The sequence below is a fragment of the Pleurodeles waltl genome, chromosome 10 (assembly GCF_031143425.1).
Source record: "Pleurodeles waltl isolate 20211129_DDA chromosome 10, aPleWal1.hap1.20221129, whole genome shotgun sequence".
NCBI classification, from domain to species: domain Eukaryota; kingdom Metazoa; phylum Chordata; class Amphibia; order Caudata; family Salamandridae; genus Pleurodeles; species Pleurodeles waltl.
In genome coordinates this window covers 1,047,100,668-1,047,121,128 of record NC_090449.1, presented here as the reverse complement: position 1 = coordinate 1,047,121,128, position 20,461 = coordinate 1,047,100,668, and the positions used below count along the sequence as shown (strand labels likewise).

Genomic DNA, 20,461 nt, shown 5'->3' with positions numbered 1-20,461 from the left:
GTGAGACTGATACTGTCCCTACAACAGCCGATATTGCTGCTGAAGCTAACGCACTGCTAATTTACATGTAATCAATACGTGAAAATATTTGATACACATGGGAATAGTATGTATAAACTCCTCTTCGACTGAATGAAATTCCCTCCGAATACACCCTAATTCCTGTAAGTCTCTACTATATCTTTTAGGAAAAGCTCCCACATGCCTAATTCCACCATTTGATCTATTCGTCAGTGGGCCACAGACTGCACTGAAAACCCATGCTCTAACAATTTCTCTTTTGGTAAAGTTAATACAAGTCCACAAATTCTCTCAAAAATGTCTTGTGCTGAATTTGGTGTACATATTGTATCAACTGTGATTGCTCTGCCGCAATGATCAAATATCTACCCTACTCTTCCTCTTTATTATCCTATAACATCAGTGGGAGGTTCGGGTTCATAAATGTAGAGATGTCGATGCACTTAGCGCCTGCAGACGAATAAAATAAAGTGCGTTTGGGAATGTTCTGTGTTTCATCTTATATTGATCTGTTTTCTGTAAAGGTGTTTCTTGGAGACATATGATGTCTCGTTGAGGAGCATTCAAATATTTCCAAACTCAACATTTTTTTACTGGGCCATTAGGCCCCTTGCCCTTACATAAACATTGTTTTTAACAAAATATATACTTTATACCAAAACACCTGTTTCACGAGCATTCATTTATTTCCAAATATTTAAATAATATAGTCAAAGCTTGAGTATGTATTTTTCCATGCACAGCACTAATTATATTGGCCACATATACTTGTGAATAAGTGGGAAAATTCACAAAGTTAAGGGGAGCATTTCCTTCTTATAGCGGACAATTTAGCTATCGACACATATTTGTGAGAGTAGGACACAACTGAATTTGTTTTTGGGAGCACACTTTTCAAATACAAGAAAACCACTTTCCATCAATACTGAAACATAAGACATGGAAACGAAATCAAGAAAAGAGACATCTATCAGACTTAGCCTTTATCTCAGTTTAAAAAAAAAATACTGCTTGTGCTTTTGGTAGGGGTTAATTGATCATTTTAGAACTAATACACTTACTATCTATTGTACAGCTGTTCTCATGCATCTTTAAATATGTATTATCCTGTAATATAGGAAGCATTCACAAGCCAAGCACCACTGGCTGGCAGCCTCCCAACTCTAGATTTCCCTTTGCTGTCCCTCTGTATCCTTCACACCGTCATTCACGTGTGTGCACTTCTGCAACAAGGAATTCATTTCCTAAATGGAGCACGCATTTTGACAAGAGGCATGTCAAGCATAGGTCACAACTTATGGCTCAGAAAGGGAACAATACCCTAAACTCACTTGGGTCTAAATCATTTCAGAGAAGGAAAGGCTTGCAGTGTTCAAAGAGTGGTGGTGCTACCTGTGTGAAGTTTTGTGTGTGTGGATAGGCACTATGTGACTGCACCCTACAGATAAACCACATTTCCCAGTCTTCCTTGAACTCTCGTATTGTTGACGTCAGCAGCAGCTATCTTGGATCATCAGATATAGCTATTCTCATGTTTCACAGCATCCTTGTTAAGCAGTCATGCTACAATGTCGCTGCCATCAGCACATTGTTTCATAGATTTATTCAGGAGATCATTTTGCAACGAACAGTTACTTCAATTTAGAGCTTGTTAGAGCACAGATTCTTATTAGAGAGAGGGATTTTAAAAATCACGCTCTGTTTACCACAAACTTTTAAAATATTTTTAACATTTGTTGGTAGGCATGGTTATAAACTTGAGGGATTGTTGTATTTAAACCTGGGCTTTGCACCTCAGAAGGAACAGGAAAAAATTGCACATCAAGACCAAGGTTACAAGTGATTTGTATATATGATTAGGTGTGAGGTCCTAACAGTTGTTAGCAAGTGATATTTGTACTGCTTAAGAAAGCCACCACAGAATAGTAATGACTGTCAGAGGCACAGAGTCAAATAGAAACTAAGAACAGCCTCATCAGAGCACATAGCTATGAGGTTTGAAGTAGTTATCACTAGGATAGCGATGAACACCGTAAGAAACTGGGTTACTAGATGGGGGGTACTTACTTACCACCAGTAATAGTCACAATCCTAATTGGGACAAACCACTAAGGTCACTAAATAAACCTGAGCTCAACCCTATGGTAGCTACAGCACAGATCAGACAGGATTAACTTAGATAAGGCAATGTGTAAAGTATTTATGCAGCACTGAAACAGTAATAAAGTTGAAATGCAAAACAATAAAAATCCCAAAAGGAATTAGAAAAATAGAGTCAAATGTAATAAACAAAAGGACACCAAAATTATAAAAATGCAGTAAAGGGGAAGAAGAAATGTGATTTTTTTAAATTTAAGTACAAACAGCACTAATATGTTTGAAGTGCAAATGATTATCAATGGTTCTAGGCATATCTGCCTGTAACACAGGAAGCACTTATGAAGTTAATTGAGTCCTTGGGCCCAGCCCACAGGCCATACTGTCAGTTGTATGGGATTTCATAGAAAAACAATTTAATGGAATACCATTACTGAGAAACCATTTCATCAAACTGATTAATGGAAAATTTCAGAATTAATAGCATTTACCTTTGTCACATAAACCAATTAAAAGAATGTATTTTTGGTCGAAATTGGCTTTTGAATGCCAGTTTATAAGTGTGAATACAATGTGTGCAGGTGTTACTTTCAGGAAACATTTTTGTTGGAGATATTTATTTCAGTGCTTTACTTTGGGGAACATTATTTCATATTTATATCTTTTGCACTGACAATTACTTTGGATGCTTTTATTTTGCAGACCTATCATGATCCATACACAGCATCCATCACTGACCTCCCACAACCCCTAAATACCCTCAATCCCTGCTCTCTAAGGCCCCTACCCATACCTAAACTGCACTCATCGATGAACCCTAAAAACCTTTCTTATACCACACACCTACCATCCCTGATCATATAATCACTCACTACCCCTAACTTTACTCATTCCTGAACCATAAAGAACCTCTTTCTATCCCTAAACTCTACACATCCCATACTCGTTAAAACACCTCACCTCACCCAAAATCCACCATTCCCTGAACCCTAAAAAACCCTCACTGCCCTTAAACACCAGCCACCCATGATGCACAAGACCTCCTCATCACCCTAAACTACTCACCCCAGGAGCCTAAAAACCCATTTCTACATCTAAACTCCACCCATCCCTGAATTCTTAAAATCCCTCACCACTCTAAACTCCACCCCTTCCTGAAACCTAAAAATTCTTCACCACCCCATCCGCTACCCATAATTGAACATTAAAACCCCCCACCAGCCCAAAATCCCTAGCTCCCCCCTAAGCCCCTACCAGCCCATACATGAACCCTAAAATCCCTCAACACCCTTACACTTCACCCATCCCCAAAACCTTAAAAACATCTTGCATATCTAAACAGCAATCACCCGTGAATCTTAAAAAACTCACCACCCCTACACTCCGCCCACGTCTGAACCCTAAAACCCCTTTCTATGCCCAAACACCAGTTCTCAGACCCCTAAAAAACCCTCATCACTCTAAAAATTACCCATCGCTGAACCCCAAAACACCACAGCATTCCTATTATTATTTATTTTAAAATGTTACCTCTAAGTTTTTTATTTTTTGTACTTCCTTAAATTTGACTTTCGGTAAATTGGTTTTCCATGATTTGGTTTCCTCCAATATGTTTTCTCAGTTTTTGTTTTCTATTAATTCACAAACATCAATGCTGTCAAGAGGGGGGCGTGGCCAACTGCGGGAGATGGCGCACGCTTAATCTCCTCGCTCCGGAGGGGCCGCTTTAACTTATACCTGTAAGCGTGCCGTCTCCGGGCGGGCCAACGCCTAAAGACTGCTGCTGATCCGCGGACGGAGCCTGGAAGCGGTTGGGTTCCCCGCTTTGGATCCGGGACGTTCGAGAGAGCGGGATCGGCTCGCTGGCTCCGGAGCGGACCTGCGGCCTTTCCTCCCGCGGTGAGCCGCGGCCTCAGGTGAGGCAGAGTACTGCGGACGGGCGAGCGCGGCCGGCCCGGGCCGGAGAGGCGGTCCCGCCTGATGGGGGCCCTGGTGCGGGGGACAGAGGGCCGGGAACCCCCTCTGAGAGGAAGTGAAGCCGGAGTTGAGCCGCGCTCGGTCTCGGGTGACGCGGCGCGGGCTGGAAGCCCCCGGTGGAGGGGGCTCGGAACCGCCATCTTGCTGGGAGAGTGACCGGAGCTCGAGGGACGCTCCCACGGGAGCGCGGAAACGACACTGAGCGGCAGGAGGCCCCCCCAACGAGACACTGCCCACGGGGGCAAGTAAACCGCCGGGGAAAAAAAAAAAAAAAAAAAAAAAACATGTGAAAGAATCCTGCTGAAAAGAAAAAAAAAGAAGACAGTGGGAAGAAAAAAACAAAAAAAAAAAAGGGGGAAAAAACAAAAAGGTAATAGAAGAGTGGCAGGACCCAAAAAGAAAATAAAATAATAAAGAAAAATGACGCCGCCCAAGCGAGAGAGAACGATTGGCCCTGAGGCTAGAGCCACCCGGGGGCGATTGCCGTAGTAGACGAAAACAGAGCCCAACAAAGTACAGAGGGGGTGGACATACAGGCCCTCTCTGACGCCCATCCAGGGACCGAGACTGGGTCTGCGCCTGCCAGAGCACGAAATCACAGTGGAAAGAGGGCCTGTGAAGAGACTCGGGCCTACGCCTTGGGGGTGCGGTCTCCCCCACGCGGCTTGGCTGATGCCCCCTAGAGCCCGTCACAAGAAGAAGGTCATGGACATGGCGCCCCCTCCAGCACGCAAAGAAGTGGAAGAACAGTCCAACTCACAAACCAACGTACAGGAAACCCTGGACAGAATACTGGGGGCGATTGAAGACACAAAGACAACGCTACAACACGAAATCAGCCAAGTAGCAGTTGAAGTAGGCCTCCTAAGGGCAGAACACCACAAACTGGCGGACAGAGTCAAGGAAACGGAATCCATATTGGCAATAGTTGAACCGAAACAGAAGGATCTAGCAGCTGAGGTGACCTCCCTGGCTGCTAGAGTGACACGACTAGAACGAAGGGCTGAGGACGCGGAGGGCAGAAACAGAAGGAACAACGTGCGTGTGGTGGGCCTTCCAGAGGGAGTCGAGGGAACTAACATGGTGGACTTCTTGGAGAAGTGGTTTAGTACAACGGTGGCACCTGGATGCCTAACGCCCTTTTACACGCTGGAGCGAGCGCACCGAATGCCGTCAAGGCCTCTCGCCCCCGGTAGGCCTCCTCGTGTGGTAATTGCCAAATTACTGCACTACAAGGACAGAGACACTCTCATACAGAAGGCCAGAGAGATGGGCCCGTTTAAGATAGCGAATGGGGAGGTGACGCTATACCCGGACTACACTTTGGATGTTCAGAACAAGCGAACCTCGTTCCTGGCAGTCAAAAGGGCCCTTAGGGACGAAGGGATTCAATATTCATTGCTGTATCCGGCCAGACTGAGAGTGATACTGGAGGGGAAAACCACCTTCCTCCAAACTCCGGAGGAAGCATGGGAATGGCTCGAGAAACAAGGGCTCCAAGTGGGGCGACCCAGTGGTGAGAACACGACTGCGGGCAGAGCTCGCCGAGCTCCAAGGGCGCGAAAACCCGGGATCCGACCGAAGCTGGCGCCAACACAAACGCAAAAGGAAAAAGATAAGAGAGCGGCTCTGGAGGCGGCGGCCCGAGTTGGTGGTGGAGCCTCTCCCCCGGAGGACTCAGGAGAAGATTCAGACGGTACAATGGTGTCCTCGGCTGGAGACTCGACCTGCTCGACACGTGCTCCCAGGGTGACGCCGCGGTCCGCTGATGAGCTTGGATAAACATTGCACAAGTTGGCCTGGCGTAGCGGTACAACAGAAGAATATGAGGCCCCTCCGGACCTGACCGCCCCCCGAACCAGTAACTCGCTGGTCTAAGCTAGCCTGGCGAGAACTGTAGCTATATGTTTAAATAAGTTGCACTGTTGCGTGATTTTCTGGGTTGCCTGCAGGTTGGTAGGCGCCCTGGGGTGGGGGAGTTGGGTTTTACAGTTATTAGTTAACTTGGCTAAGTGGGTGACGATATACGATAGCAGTAAAGGTTTGAACATGGGTAGGAATAGAGTTGTACTCTGGGGGCGCCAGGGACGCTATTATAAAATTAACTTATTAACATGGCAAACTATAATCTTTTAACATGGAATGTCAGGGGGATGAGCACTCCGACCAAAAGACACAGAGGGGGTCATTCTGACCCCGGCGGTCTAAGACCGCTGGGGCCAGGGTCGGCGGGAGCACCGCCGACAGGCCGGCGGTGCCCCGCAGGGCATTCTGACCGCGGCGGTTTGGCCGCGGTCAGAAGAGGAAAACCGGCGGTCTCCCGCCGGTTTTCCGCTGCCCTTGGAATCCCCCATGGCGGCGCAGCTTGCTGCGCCGCCATGGGGGATTCTGACACCCCCTACCGCCATCCTGTTCCTGGTGGGTCTCCCGCCAGGAACAGGATGGCGGTAGGGGGTGCCGCGGGGCCCCTGGGGGCCCCTGCAGTGCCCATGCCAATGGCATGGGCACTGCAGGGGCCCCCGTAAGAGGGCCCCACGTAGTATTTCAGTGTCTGCATAGCAGACACTGAAATATGCGACGGGTGCAACTGCACCCGTCGCACCTTCCCACTACGCCGGCTCAATTCTGAGCCGGCGTCCTCGTGGGAAGGTAGATTTGCCCTGGGCTGGCGGGCGGCCTTTTGGCGGCCGCCCGCCAGCCCAGGGCAAATCTCAAAATACCCTCAGCGGTCTTGCGACCGCGGAGCGGTATTTTGTCGGGGGAGAACTGGCGGGCGGCCTCCGCCGCCCGCCAGTCTCTGAATCACCCCCAGAGTCCTCTCCTACTTGAAGAGAAGAGGGGTGGAGGTGGCAATGCTACAAGAGACCCACTTAATAGCTGGAGAGGTTGAGAAACTGAGACGCAGATGGAGGGGACAGGTGTTTGCCACAGAGTATTCAGCATATGCGAGGGGAGCATTGATATGGGTCAGAGCTGGGGTCCCACTGATAATAGACTCAACTGACATAGATCAAGAGGGCAGATTTGTGGTGCTAAAAGGGAGACTACACGGTATCCCAGTTGTTATGAGTTGTATTTACGCTCCCAATCAGGACCAAGTCCCCTTCCTGACCAAATTATCAAGCCACCTCACCCGCCAAAGCACAGGAGAATTAATAGTGGGAGGGGACTTCAATGCAGTATTGGACATTAACATGGACAGATCGACCCCGCCACTACAGGGCGCAGGGTCCACTAGAATAGCCAAAAAACTCTGTGAATGGCTGGACTCCTGGGGGCTGGTGGATGTATGGCGGGAACAGCACCCAAAAGACAGTGACTATTCTTATTATTCAGGCCTCCACCGGCTGCACACTAGAATTGACAGAATGACATGCACTGCGGGCCTTGCGCGTTATGTAACCCACTCAGAGTATCTTGGCCGCACACTATCAGACCATAACCCCTTGCTGATCACATTGAGTATTATAGAGGACAGACCCCCAATCCCATCGTGGAGACTGTCCCCCACTGCATTGGAGGATCAGTCGTATAGAGAGGCCCTTCGATGCCACTTGACAGAACATATCAAAATTAACAGTGGATCCGCCACATCCAGAGCCACAGAATGGGAAACGCTTAAGGTAGTAGTGAGAGGATTTTGCCTGGGTCAAACAGCGGGGGTGAAACGCACACTTGAAAGGGAATTGACCTCCTTAGAGAAGAAAATACACGAATGGGAAGTGAGACAAGATGTTGGACCCCAGGAGAATGAGGAATATAAGCGGACCCGCAGAGAACATTCCCAGATCGAGGCACAACTTAGGTGCCACAACACACAAAAATACCTGCCATCAGTGCAATCAGAGGAGGGTAGATCGGGAAGGCTCCTAGCTTGGCTGATACGCCCAGGCGGAGGGGGAGAGCCCATCACAGGTGTACAAGACAAAAAGGGAATATGCAGGCGAAGTCCAGGCCCAATCAACGAAGCTTTTAAGGGATACTACATGCACTTGTATAGGAAACCCCACGACCTGGGGGTGGAGGCCTTCCGAGACTCCCTACAGCGAATCGCTCTCCCAGCCTTGGACCATGTGGGGAGGGATAGCCTGGGGGGACCTGTAACAGTGGAGGAGATAAGTGAGGCTATATTGCAGCTGGCTCCTGGAAAGACTCTCGGTACCGATGGCCTTCCAATGAACTTTTACAAAAAATATAGGACATTGTTAGTACCCCAGCTGGCTGAGGTATACGCGGAGGCATTACGCCGAGGAGAGCTACCGGGCACATTACGGGAGGCTTTGGTGATACCACTACCTAAAACAAAAAACAGGGAAGCACCAGTGACCGACTTCCGCCCATTATCAATGCTGAATAGTGACTTTAAGATCCTCAGTAAGATCATGGCTAACAGGCTGATCCCCCTAATGACCACACTGGTGCACACAGACCAGAATGGTTTCGTCCCTGGTCGCAGCACTTCATTGAACCTGAGGAGGGTCTTTGCCATCTTACACATGCCAGCAACAGAGAAGCCTCCGACAGGGGTTTTATTAGCGGTGGACTTCGAAAAGGCCTTCGACTCGATCAGGTGGGACTACCTTAGGGCTGTGATGCTAAAGATGGGACTAGGTGAAAGCTGGGTGAAGTGGGTGGACCTACTGTACTCCTCCCCATTGGCTAGGGTGAAGACGGGCAGAACGATATCCGACACATATCCGGTGTATCGAGGAACCAGACAGGGATGTCCTCTATCACCGCTGCTGTTTGCCCTGGCAATTGAACCTCTAGCGGCCCAAATGCGACAGGAAGGAGTCGGTAGAGGAATTAACTGGGGTCCAAGCGAGCATATTATTTCCCTATATGCGGACGATATTCTGGTGTATTTGAGAGACGGAACCAGTGGCCTCCCGTGGGTTTTAAAGATCCTGGAGAGCTACGGGGAATTGTCGGGACTTCATCTTAACCGCGGCAAAACATTTGTCTTCCCCATACTACCAAACATCGTGCGCCCTGAAACATGTCCGAAAGATATGAACTGGGCCCCGCGGACTATCAAATATCTAGGGATCCAAATATTTCATGAGCTGGCCGACCTTCGAGATAGCAACCTGGGTAGGGCGCTCCGATCCCTACGCGCCTCAGTTGGGTTTTGGCGGTCGCTGAAACTAACAACAATGGCCAGAGTGGCATTGTCTAAGATGGTGATGCTGCCCCGCCTCCTCTACTTCTTTGCTAACCTACCGGTATGGGTCCCCCCTGCATGGTTCCGTGAACTGAACACCCTGCTCTGGGAATTAGTATGGGATGAGGGCCGGAGACGTACAGCATTGACTACTATGTGCAGACCGATGCGAGCGGGTGGATTAGGGGCTCCTGACTTTGAGGCATATTACTTGGCATCCCAACTGCAGTGGGTGGCTGGATGGATGGTGGGCAAGGGGCAGCTGGACCTAATTAACCCCCACTGTTCGATGGACATAGATCGAATAATAGCACGTATGATAGAGAAGAAGCTGTCCCCCATTGGAGACAACCTAATGACTAACACCGCGAAGTTGTGCTGGAAAAGATGCGCGAGCAGGACTGGAACTGGTCCACCCTACTCCCCGGCACTACCGATTTCGGTATTGCTCGTGGAACTGAAGGGAACCGGGGCTGGGGGCCGGGGATTGGGCCCATGGAGAGATGCGGGAGTGGTGACGGTGGGGGAGCTCTTCAGGGAAGGTACACTACAGAGCTTCAGCGAATTGGTAGGGAAGGGGGTCCCTCAGGGTTAATTTTTGATGTACAGGAGGCTGGTGCACACTCTGAAAGGCCACTGGGATACGATTAATGCAGAGCCCGGGACCCACGGAGTGTTGCACCTCCTGCTGACCTCGGGAGAAGAATCCCATTTAATCACGAAAATATATCGAGCCCAGATAGAAGCTGCATTGGATCCCCTGCACTCACTCAGGGAGAAGTGGGAGAAAACGGTCGGACATACACTGTCTGAGGCAGACTGGAACAGAGCTCTGGCTTATCCCCGGAGGATCTCGCGTAACACCCGGCTACAATATATCCAATATAACTACCTGCATAGAACTTATCTCACCCCTCACCGACTGTTCCGAATATATGGGGGAACCCCTAAGATATGTCCCAGATGTGGTGAGGGCGAGGCAGACTTTGACCACATGATGTGGAAATGCGCAGTGTTACAAACGGGCTGGAGGGCAGTGATAGAGAGCATGTCTAGACTATATGACACGGAACTGCCGTTCGCCCCCGATGTCTGTCTGTTGGGCCTAAAGACAGATATCCAACTAGGGAAGATTAGGAGTCGCTTCTTGGATCTCGCCCTGGCCCTCTACAAAAGATTAATTATGAGGGGTTGGAAAGCTGCTAACCCCCCCCCCATTAGCTGAATGGAAAAATGACGTCAAGAGGTGGGCTGGGGCAGAATTGCAGGTCTTAAAAACTGAAGAAGCAAAGGGTATCCGGCAGACCCCGTGGCCCCAGGATGGGAAGAACTACTGTTGGGCTGGAATAGCACAGGGGAAGAACCATTAAATCCCAATACAGCACCAGCAGAAATGGAAACCTAAACAGATACTGTAAGGAGATAAGGGATAAACCTAGGAACACCGCTGGCGAGAGTGAGAAAACATAACAATGAAATAGCTAGTAGAGAACACTGACAATTCATGATAAACTGCAAGGTGCAGAGCTGAGTTGAGTACAATCACACATAAGGAGCAGTAGGAAAACGCATATAGCAGATGACTATCCCTCCAGATATAGCCCCCACAGGGAGCGACTCTCACCACCTAACACAAAAACCACCCACAAATTGCCATTAAGTGTGTACATAGTTAAGTTCAAGTTGAAGCTGTTAAGTGAGCATGTAAAGCAATTGGGTAACAAAGGGACAAGGAATTAGACACTCAAGGAAACAAATATAGAACCCTAGAGCTAACAGGCAACAGAAATTGGATACAGACCTAGTTGTGAGTTAAAACATGACATAAGACATCTGTGAACACATGCAAAGTGAAGTATCCTTTTAAGTGTTGTGAATAACGTGGATTATATGTTCCCATAAATGTAACTGTGAAAAGTAAACAGCGAACTATTAATAAAAATATATATTTAAAAAAAAATCAATGCTGTCAAGAGCACAATACCACTTCCATGCAACCAAGGCCTTTTGACCCCGTCCTGGGAGTAAGTTCACACCTCATTCACACCCACTGAAATGTTAATTACTGGCTGGCAGACAGGAGAGAGGAAAATGCAGATTTAGCTTCCAGGAACTTCAGTCAGGGCAGAGGTGACTTTCTAAAAGCCATTGTTTCAAAATATTTATTACAAATTCGACTTCCCCTGTGAATTTGGCTAGTAATAAACATTTAAAAAAGACCACACATTAAATTTGTAACCGTTTCCTAGGTGGAGATAACACTTATTATACTTAATATTATATGCCAGTACTTTCTCATGAACTGCCAAAACTGCTACATTGAAAATAGCTTTGAGGGACTGGTCAGTTTAAAATTAATCTTTACATGTCCCACATTTGAATACCAAGCACTTAGCTTTAATAGTCAGTATGGCTTACTTAGCGGTGACTTATAAATATATAAAAGGAGGGTTTTAGGCCTGTCAAAGGGGGTTCTTTAGACAGGTCGAGTCTACAGTTTAAGCCTGCCCAGACAGGCTACCTGCTGGTGGCAGGCCTGCAGTCATGTTCATATTGCCACTGCAGTGGGTGGCACAATAAGTACTGCAGCCCACTGGTGACATGTAATGTACCAGCTCTAGGTAAACTTTGGGCATCATATACCAGGGACTTGTAGGTAAGTTAAATATGCCAATAAGGGGTATGCCGATTCCACCATGTTCAAAGGAGGAACACAAGCACTTTACCACTAGTTAGTAGGGGTAAAGGGAACATAGTTGTATAGCCATCAACAATAGGGCTCAGCAAAAAGGCAAAACAAAAATCATGGTGACCCTGTAGAAGGGGCACATTTCCAACTCATACATGAAGGTACTGATCTCTTTTGATTCAGTTTCAGAAATAACAATTTTTATAACACTACACAGAGCTGGATATAAAGAGATCTATGTAAGGTATATACATTTTACTGTAAGGATAGATGCAGAACTTTCATGGCAAGCTATGATATCTTGAATTGCCTTTAGATACCCACTTTAAAATGCAGATGCCAGTGCCCAATAGAAGCAACCAGTCTGATTGATGGTAGCCCGTGTTTTCTCTCTTACCCTATTCATTTCCCCATTGTACAGGCAGATTATATCCACACCAACCTGTCTATCTCCTGGTTCCTTCAACAGCAGCACAGTTTCTTCACAGCAGGAGGGGTACCATCCTTATACCTCAAAGGAAGGAAACCACAGTTTCTGTCACTGATCCCACTTCTTTCGGAAAGGTATGCAGAGCTTCTTAAGTGGAAATCCAAACACTAGAGATGCAGGACCCCAAGATGGCAATACCAGTGCTTTGGGTGAGGAGATAAAGCCCCTAAAGCAACAAATGCATCAACCTAATAGCCATTTCCCCCAGGCATGGCAGAACCTGATATACAAATACTTTTGCTCTAGGAGGTGCCAAAGGATACACCTCTGGTGCAAAGAGAGGGAGGGCAGTCAGTGATCGGAGCAGAGAAGGTTTTTGTGGGTAAAAGGGTGGAGTGGAAGAGGTTTTGTTGAAGAGGTAGAAAGTTGTAAGATTGGTAGAGATAGAGGGACATTTAGAGCGAGGGTTGTGTGACGGTGTGCACTGCAAGAATGTTTATGTGATTGGATTAGACATAATTGTTATGGAAAGGCATGATGTGAGGTTCGGGTGAAGAGGAGTGATGTGGAGAAATCTGAGTGAAGGTATGTTTGTATGAATGCAATACTTCTATAGCGCAAACCTATCAAAAAGGCAGCCGGGCACTGCCCAAGGTCAAAGCAAGCACAAAGTGATAGGAAGGGTAGCTGGTTTGTGGACTCTAAATGCATTGTGAGGTAATAATCCAAAAAGAGGTGCGTCTTCAACTCTTTTCTAAGTGGGTGCGGCATTGGGTCGGTTCGGGTAAAGAGATTTTGTTCCTGAACCTAGGAACATAAATGGAAAAGGCCTGATGTCTTGTTTTATTTTTTTATTTTTGTCTGTTGCCTAATGGTGTCCTTGCTGCAGGTCTGGTGACAACCACCAGAGATGGTAGGCTTGTCTGCAAGATAAGGTTGGGGAAGGATGCTGTTCACAATAGCTTTGTAATGCTCTAGCTTGTTTTGAGGATGCAGCGGGCCAGCAAGGGGAGCCAATGGAGTTCCATCAGGATGCGGGTCAGGTCATCATAATTCGTCGGCCCTGGGTGAGACATGCAGAAGCATGTTGAATGCCCCGAAGAGGTGCCAGTTTGGAGTCTAAGGTCATAGAGTGAGGCATTCCCAACACTGAGGTGCAAGAGCAAAGAGGCTTACGCATCAGTTCTGAAGTTGCTTTCTGGAAGAAACCGTTCCACTTTATTCAGAAGAGAGAGTTATATCATGTTCTCTTTGTATTTTGGTAATGCATTCCTTGAGGGTGAAGTTGGTGTCCATTGTGAATTCAAGTGACTTGATATTCAGTGAAAGTTGGGGATCAAAGCCATCAAAGTTTGTGTTATTGAGCCCAGTCTGTGCGGTTTCTTGATATTGGCAAATAACAGGAATTCTATCTTGGACGGGTGGAGCTTTTAGAGTGCTCCGCATCCTGGTCTGGATGATGTTCAGGTACTGTTTGAAGCACTGGTCAAGTGTTAACTGAACACTACAGGTATCGACCCTCACACTACTCATACTCTTACACTCTCCCTCACAGGCCCTAATTTCAACTATAAGCTTTCATCTATCGCTCACCTAACCTAACCCTGTATTTTAAGCGTACCCTGTTGCTAAATCCCCCTATAACCATACATCTTCAGTATACAATAGAACGAAATGTTACCTTGGCACACAACCCAAAATTAAACCAGAATCTACGCCTTTCTACAATTCTAGGCAAAGGGCCAACCTTTGCTCGGACAGCACCTTGGGACTAACTAAATTTCGTGCCCCCATTGCTGACTGTGCATAAAATAAGGCAATGGGAAGTCCCCTTTGTGTCGTTAGGCTAGTCGGTCAAGGGGATCTTCATACTGGGGTTGGGCCCAATGTAGGGGAGGAGGACCTCAAGTGATCCCGGGGGCTGGGTGTTGCCACGCTCAGCCAATAGAAGCATTAGGCCAATAGGAGAACTTTGTTTTAAGGTGAAAAAAATAAGTATCACTAAACTTCTCTGTAATGGGCCATCACTAACACGTTTTGTCAATTATATCCAGGCTGGGAGTATGTGTCAAAAAGGAAGGGACCCAAAAAACTCTTCAAAACCCTCACCTCCTCTTCTAAAATTCACACTGTGAACACCTTTACAAGTTAGTAAGGTCTGCCTGACCAGACTAGTATGTTTGACATCATGTTTTTGATGATATTTTTAACAGAACTTAACTGCAATGTTTAAATAAGTCTTCACATATTTAAACTGTGCCAATTTAATACAATAATTGTGAAAAAATTAATGGGGGGGGGGCGGATATTTTTATCCACGGGGGAGGGTGACATTAAAAAGTTTGAAGACCACTGGGCTAGTCATTGGCTGATTACAACAGCGCAATGCATGGCCTCTGGACACAAACATCTCAACCCCCAACTCTCTGGAATCACACACAGAGCAGCTGCCTCGTGCAGGTGAGGTAGATGGGAGGGGAAGGACAAGGAAAGAGGTTAGGTGATTGTTAAACTCAGGTTCCCTGGAACATAGGAAAAAACAACTAATTAAAAGAAGATTAATTTGAATCCCTGGAGCCAGATCGAGACCAGTAGAGGAAGCAGCTAATTCCTCCCCTCTGAATGTTGGCACCCTGGGCATGGACCCAGCTCGTCGATGCCAAAGGCTGAACCTGCCTAAACATACCCTTAACCTAACGTAAAAGTGTTTCTTGTACCTCAATCTAAGGCTACCCCTTAACACGTACCCCGATGTAGTGTTGTCAATGTAAATATCATGTCGGAGTGGTTTCTAAGTGTGGTGCTATGTGGGTGGTCGTTTGAGTAATGGGGTGGGTAAGTCAGGAGGATTGAGTTAATGGGGGGGTTAAGGAGGTGGGGAGACATGCACAGTTGTTGCTATGTTTGGAGGGAGGTGTGTAAGATGGAATGTCTGGAGCAGGGCGTGCTTGATAGTATTAAAGAGATCTGAGTGGTAGGGTGTAAAGATGTGAATTATAAAGAGTGGGCTGGCGTGGGGTGTTTGGGGTACAGACGTAAATAAGGACTGAATGCCGAAGAGATCTGCATAAGGAGAAGTGGAGGGAAAACTGGGTTTTGGAAGGTGTGGAGGGCTGTTTACCTAAACGAGAAAGGTGAAGACGGGGTGATAGGACGTGGAAAGACAGGTGTTGAGTGCTAGGAAGCGATACGATCTGGAGTGAGGAGGTAACACTGAGCGAGGCGAATGTAAGATGATCGCTGCTCTTGCTTGGCTGGCGGGGTGGAGCTGATAAGCATTAGGGCAGATCTCACGATGAAGTAGGGGAGGAACCTTTGCTAGAGCGCTCAGCAGCCCAGTCAGCTATTGGAGCCTCTTGGGGATCCTACAGCTCAGCTTCCTGCGAAAGCAGGGGCGCCAAGGAGCCTGCTTCGGGGTCCCTTATTTCTGGACTGAGGGAGCTTAGCAACATCAATGCCTAGGAAGAGGCAGGAAATGATTCCAGGCAATAGGAGGGATCCGGTCACCTCCCTGCAGAAGCAGAGACAGTGACACCGGACCCCAGCTCCAGGGGGTGCTGCCTTCACCGCTTAGTTCGGGCAATGCCCACCCTTTTCTGCTGTTCATGAATTAAATCCCAGTGAGGCGCATGGACAGGAGACAGCAGTGCAGCCCTGCAGAGGCAGAGAGGCCCAGGGGGCACCCTACAGACATGAGGTGCTGACACTGAGGAGGGGGCAGCAGAGCAGTGAAGAAGAGGGCCCTGCTACCCCCGGCTAAGGAGGCATGGAGGCTCGCCCAGGTAAGGGCTCTTTACATACCTTTACATACACTGAGGGCGTCAGTGAAGCTTCTGTAGGATCTCCGTCCGAGAGAAGTCTGGGACCCCTGACATCTTCTCAGGAGGAAACTGACCATTCTTTGACTCTTTAGGCTATTCTGAATATCAAATGATGGGCATCTAAGGATCCCTGAAGAGGTGTTTTTGGGGGGCTTGCAATAGTCGTTGAAGCATCAGTGATGCAGCAGTGACACTCCTCGCAAGATGTGTGTGTAGGGTGAGGTATTTTTGGGGGTGTTCCTAGCACCCTGGAAAAGGGGAGAGTAGAATCAGGGCAGAGGCACCCTGTCCTATCCCCTGGCTGGAGTCGAGAAGCAAGGCAGACGACAGCTCCTTGTAATGTCGGGCATTTCCCGGGGTGAGGGCAGGATCCCCATCCAACGCACCCGGAGAGCCAGACTACAAACGCCTTATGGCTGGTGGTGTGCGCGCACGCGCAGGTGTCCCGGATTTACCGGGAGAGTCCCGGTTTTCCAACAGGTTTAGGTACATTTTGCTCGCGTGCCGGTATTCAGAGAGGGTCGCCTGGAAACAGGAGCAGATGAAACCTTATGTTTTCCAAAGACGAGATTGTTAGCAGGTGTTACCAGAAAGCAATATAACGAACAAACATTATACTGGCTGTAAAAATGACATTTAATTCATGCTCTGAGTGCCCGGTAATTCTACGCTGCTGAGCGCTGTCCTTCTGTGGCGCTAGGTCGCTATAAAAACGTAGCCCCCCTATTTTTGTGAAATGCCCGTTTTTTGGCCTTACATTTCTGGTCACCCGCCTCGCCGCCCCCCTTCCGGGGCGTTTCTGCATGAATACTGCAGAGGCCCCCGGCGGCGCTCCCCGGAGCACGCGGGCCCCTGCTCACGGGGCCCTGCTCCCCTGCCACGTGCGGCTTTGTTTATCTTCCGTCAGCCGCGGCTACCGATTGGACGAGGCGCGCGGTGACGACTCATTACATAACTACTCCTCCAATTAGCTTGTCCGACCGGACACGTGCGCCCTGTTGACGCCATTGGAAAGAGGGGGGTGAGGTTGGGGGAGCAATGGAAACAGAAGGTGTGCGCATGCGCGTCAGTACAACGGCGTTCTGCAGCTGAGTTGGAGACTGCGCATGGGCAAAGAGAAGGGCAGGGCCGCGTGCCGTGGACATAGAAAAGGGACATTGGTGCGCCCGCTGTGCACCGGTCACAGTTCAGGGCTGCGCCGGCCGAGGGAGCCTCGTTTTGAAATTTGGACAGTAATGGGTTAGGAAGTACTTTATCTCGTATAATGTAGGGTAGGAAGTACTTTATGCGTATGATGGAGTCCTGGTGGATGGCAACGTCAGAAGGATGAAGGGATAAACTAGCCTTGCAGAGTTTCCAACTGATGGTGAACTTAACTTTGCACACAGACGACTCTAGGTCAAATCTTCCCCAACTCTTGATTTCTGCAAGGTCTGTGATGACCGAGCCCCACCTCGAGGCGCATCTAACTTATCTAGCAAACGAGAATTAAATAATGATGTGGTAAAGCTGATTTTTTTTTTTGTTCATTTCAAAGAGTGCCCTGGTGCATTCAAGACTTCAGCTAAACTAAGACCACTCTACTAATGCCTACAGGTGTCCAGATGCTTGAAAAGGGGCAGGTGTGAACTTCTTAGCTTACCAAGACTAGGAACCCTCGAAAACTCGCCATGCCATTGATGTTTTGCAGAATCAGTGCACCAGAAGTTCTCTACGTGCTGAGTACAAACAAGCAAAGCCAATATTCAGCTCTTGTGACCTTTTGGCTTTGCCAGTGGTTGTTAACCACGTTGACCATTATCCCCAATGCTGTTCAGCATGGCTAAAGCAAAACAAAAAATAAACCCTTTTACTTTGCCACCTGCATCATTTTGTTGGTGTGCTCACTGCACATGCTTGTGCCCACAAATTGACATCTGTTTTCTTTTGTCTTCAAAGTTAGTTCGGTAACTAACAAAAAATATTAAACAAAAAAATGCTCAAAACCATTTTTTTAAACTAGGTGGGCGAGCGAAAACTACAGGGGGTGGAAGCAACAAAGGAGCGAAGCAATAGGGCTGGCGGTGGAAACAACAGAAGGGAGGGCATTGGTAACAGAAGCAAACAGGGGGAGGAGATGCAGAAAGAACACGGGGAAGGCCAGGGGCCCACAGAAGCCTCATGGGGCGGGGGTGGGGGGTTAATGCAACACAGAAGCACAGACGAGTGCAGCAGGGAAGGGTTTGGGGAGAAGCACATGGAGACAGGCAGCAGCACAAGTGGGGGGAGAAGTACATGAGGGAGGTGGCTGGAAAACACATGCACTCATATGCATTCTTTGTGACTATTTAGCAAAAAGAAAAAAGTTAGTTTCCTGATATGGAGGACAGGCACAAGGCAAAACTGTGTGGTAGAGCGGGAATGCGCCATGGGAGGAACAAACACAAGATTGACAATCTGACACATGAGTAAGAAGCTGGCTAATGAGAGTGACAAGAAAAACCAGCCAAAGGGTGGACTCCAATCTCCTTTCTGTTAATAATACGTGCATCTTTCTGTTTCCATTAACACTGTGCTTCCTATCTTACAGGGCAAAATAGTTTGTGTGAAATATTTGCAGCATGCATGCAGCAGAAATCAAGCCTGTGGGCCTGATTCACAAAGGTAAAGTTACACTTCTGTTTAAATTTACTATTTTTTGCAATTCACAAAGAAATTTTACGAATAGTATCTTCAGGACTGCGTATCTTATCTTTTGTTTATGTTTGTTATCTTATGCTTATGTGTGGAGTCGCTGTCAGGAGTGCGAAGTCTTCGCAGTCGTAGAGATACCACTTGTAAACTTGCTTTGTGAATTGCAAAAAAGCGTGAACTTACAGAAAAGTGTATGTTTATATTTGTAAAACAGGCCCTGTGTGTTTTGGTAATAGAAGGAGAGTTTCTTTTATTCTGCACTTCCAAGTTATGTTAAAAAATGCACCTTCAGTTTCACATTTATCATGTGATTATGTGTTCACAAAATGGGCTCCTGTAAGCACTTATTAACACCTGCTGGAGAATACTACGTAACTTATGTATTATGTACTGGTCTGTCCATAAGCATTCTAAGACTGAAGACATAAAACGCCATTAAGAAATACATTTTTCTTAGGTTTCTTCTAAACTGAGTTCCATAATGGCACAACTGCTGCTCTGAGAACAGCAAATGTGATGTTAACACACATTTTGCATGATCACTGAAACACACTTTCTTGTCCCTGGTGCAGGCTAAGCTCCACATTACCTGTTGGTTATTGTAGCAATTTGGGATGTGCGATGAAAGTGGTCTGGGCTCCCGCCTTTGTGGTAGTTGCTTCTCTCCTATGTGGCCGTGTCGGCAGCCTCACTCGGGACAAAATTTGTGAGGGTGATTGGTGAGACAGATCTGTGTAGCAGCACTTATTTTTGGATGAGATGGCCCTCCATGGCTTCTGTAGACAGATGTTGAGATGTGGCAGTTGGAGCCTTCAGGGCGAATCCCTGGTGGTGGTTTCTTTCTGGCAGTTCTGGCCACCCAATGGATCAGGGCTTCCCACATGGCGGTGGCACGGCTTTCATTCACAGCATCTACAATTACAGCACAATTCTCTTAAGCCCTTAGCAAATTGCCAAGCAACACAGGATACTTGTTCTTATGCAACTCACCTGGGCACAGGGGACTAGGGACCCTTCACACCAAGCATCAGTCCAGGCTTCGCTGTTTGGGCAAGTTGCCCTTCTCCGAATGCTCCTCACCCATGGAACAAACTGGGCTTCTCCTCTTGGACTGTCTCTACTACAAGGCGAGGCAAATAACTTCCCTCTCTATGATGGTAGGCTGGCTTCAAGCCACTTCAGGCAGACCTTCAGATCCTGCTGTGAATGTTAAGATATCGGATGATTTCCCTTCACCCCTGGGATACTGTCTGTCTGTCAGAAACCGGCTCTGGTTACACATCTAGTCTTCAGTTTCACTGTGGAGCACTTCCTGTGTTGAGAAGAACTGTACTGGAACAGAGTGAGATTGTTTGGATCCCACCTTTATAAATGTTTTGGCAGCTGATGTGGATCCACGGTCCGCGGTCTAAGGTTTCAGATCCAGTTTGTATTGGCTGTCTTTCACAGTCATTGTCAAGCTCATCTCCAGACACAGCCTTTGTGAAATGTGGTGACTTTCACAGCAGTTAGCAATAGGTCTGGCTCCAAGCAGGATTATCCAAAACAAAGGCACAGTAAAGTAGCGGTCTTCACAGCAGGCTGCCATA

General features: G+C 47.6%; 1 protein-coding gene across 1 annotated transcript in view; it reads left to right on the top strand.

Moving 5' to 3' along the window:
* Positions 1 to 15,703: 15,703 nt before the first annotated feature.
* NR1D2 (nuclear receptor subfamily 1 group D member 2) overlaps positions 15,704 to 20,461 on the top strand; it is an 86,959-nt gene continuing 82,201 nt past the window's right edge. The window contains exon 1 of the mRNA XM_069212039.1: positions 15,704 to 16,160. Within this exon, the coding sequence (XP_069068140.1) occupies positions 16,145 to 16,160 (16 nt within the window). The 5' untranslated portion in view covers positions 15,704 to 16,144. The remainder of the gene's footprint in view (positions 16,161 to 20,461) is intronic.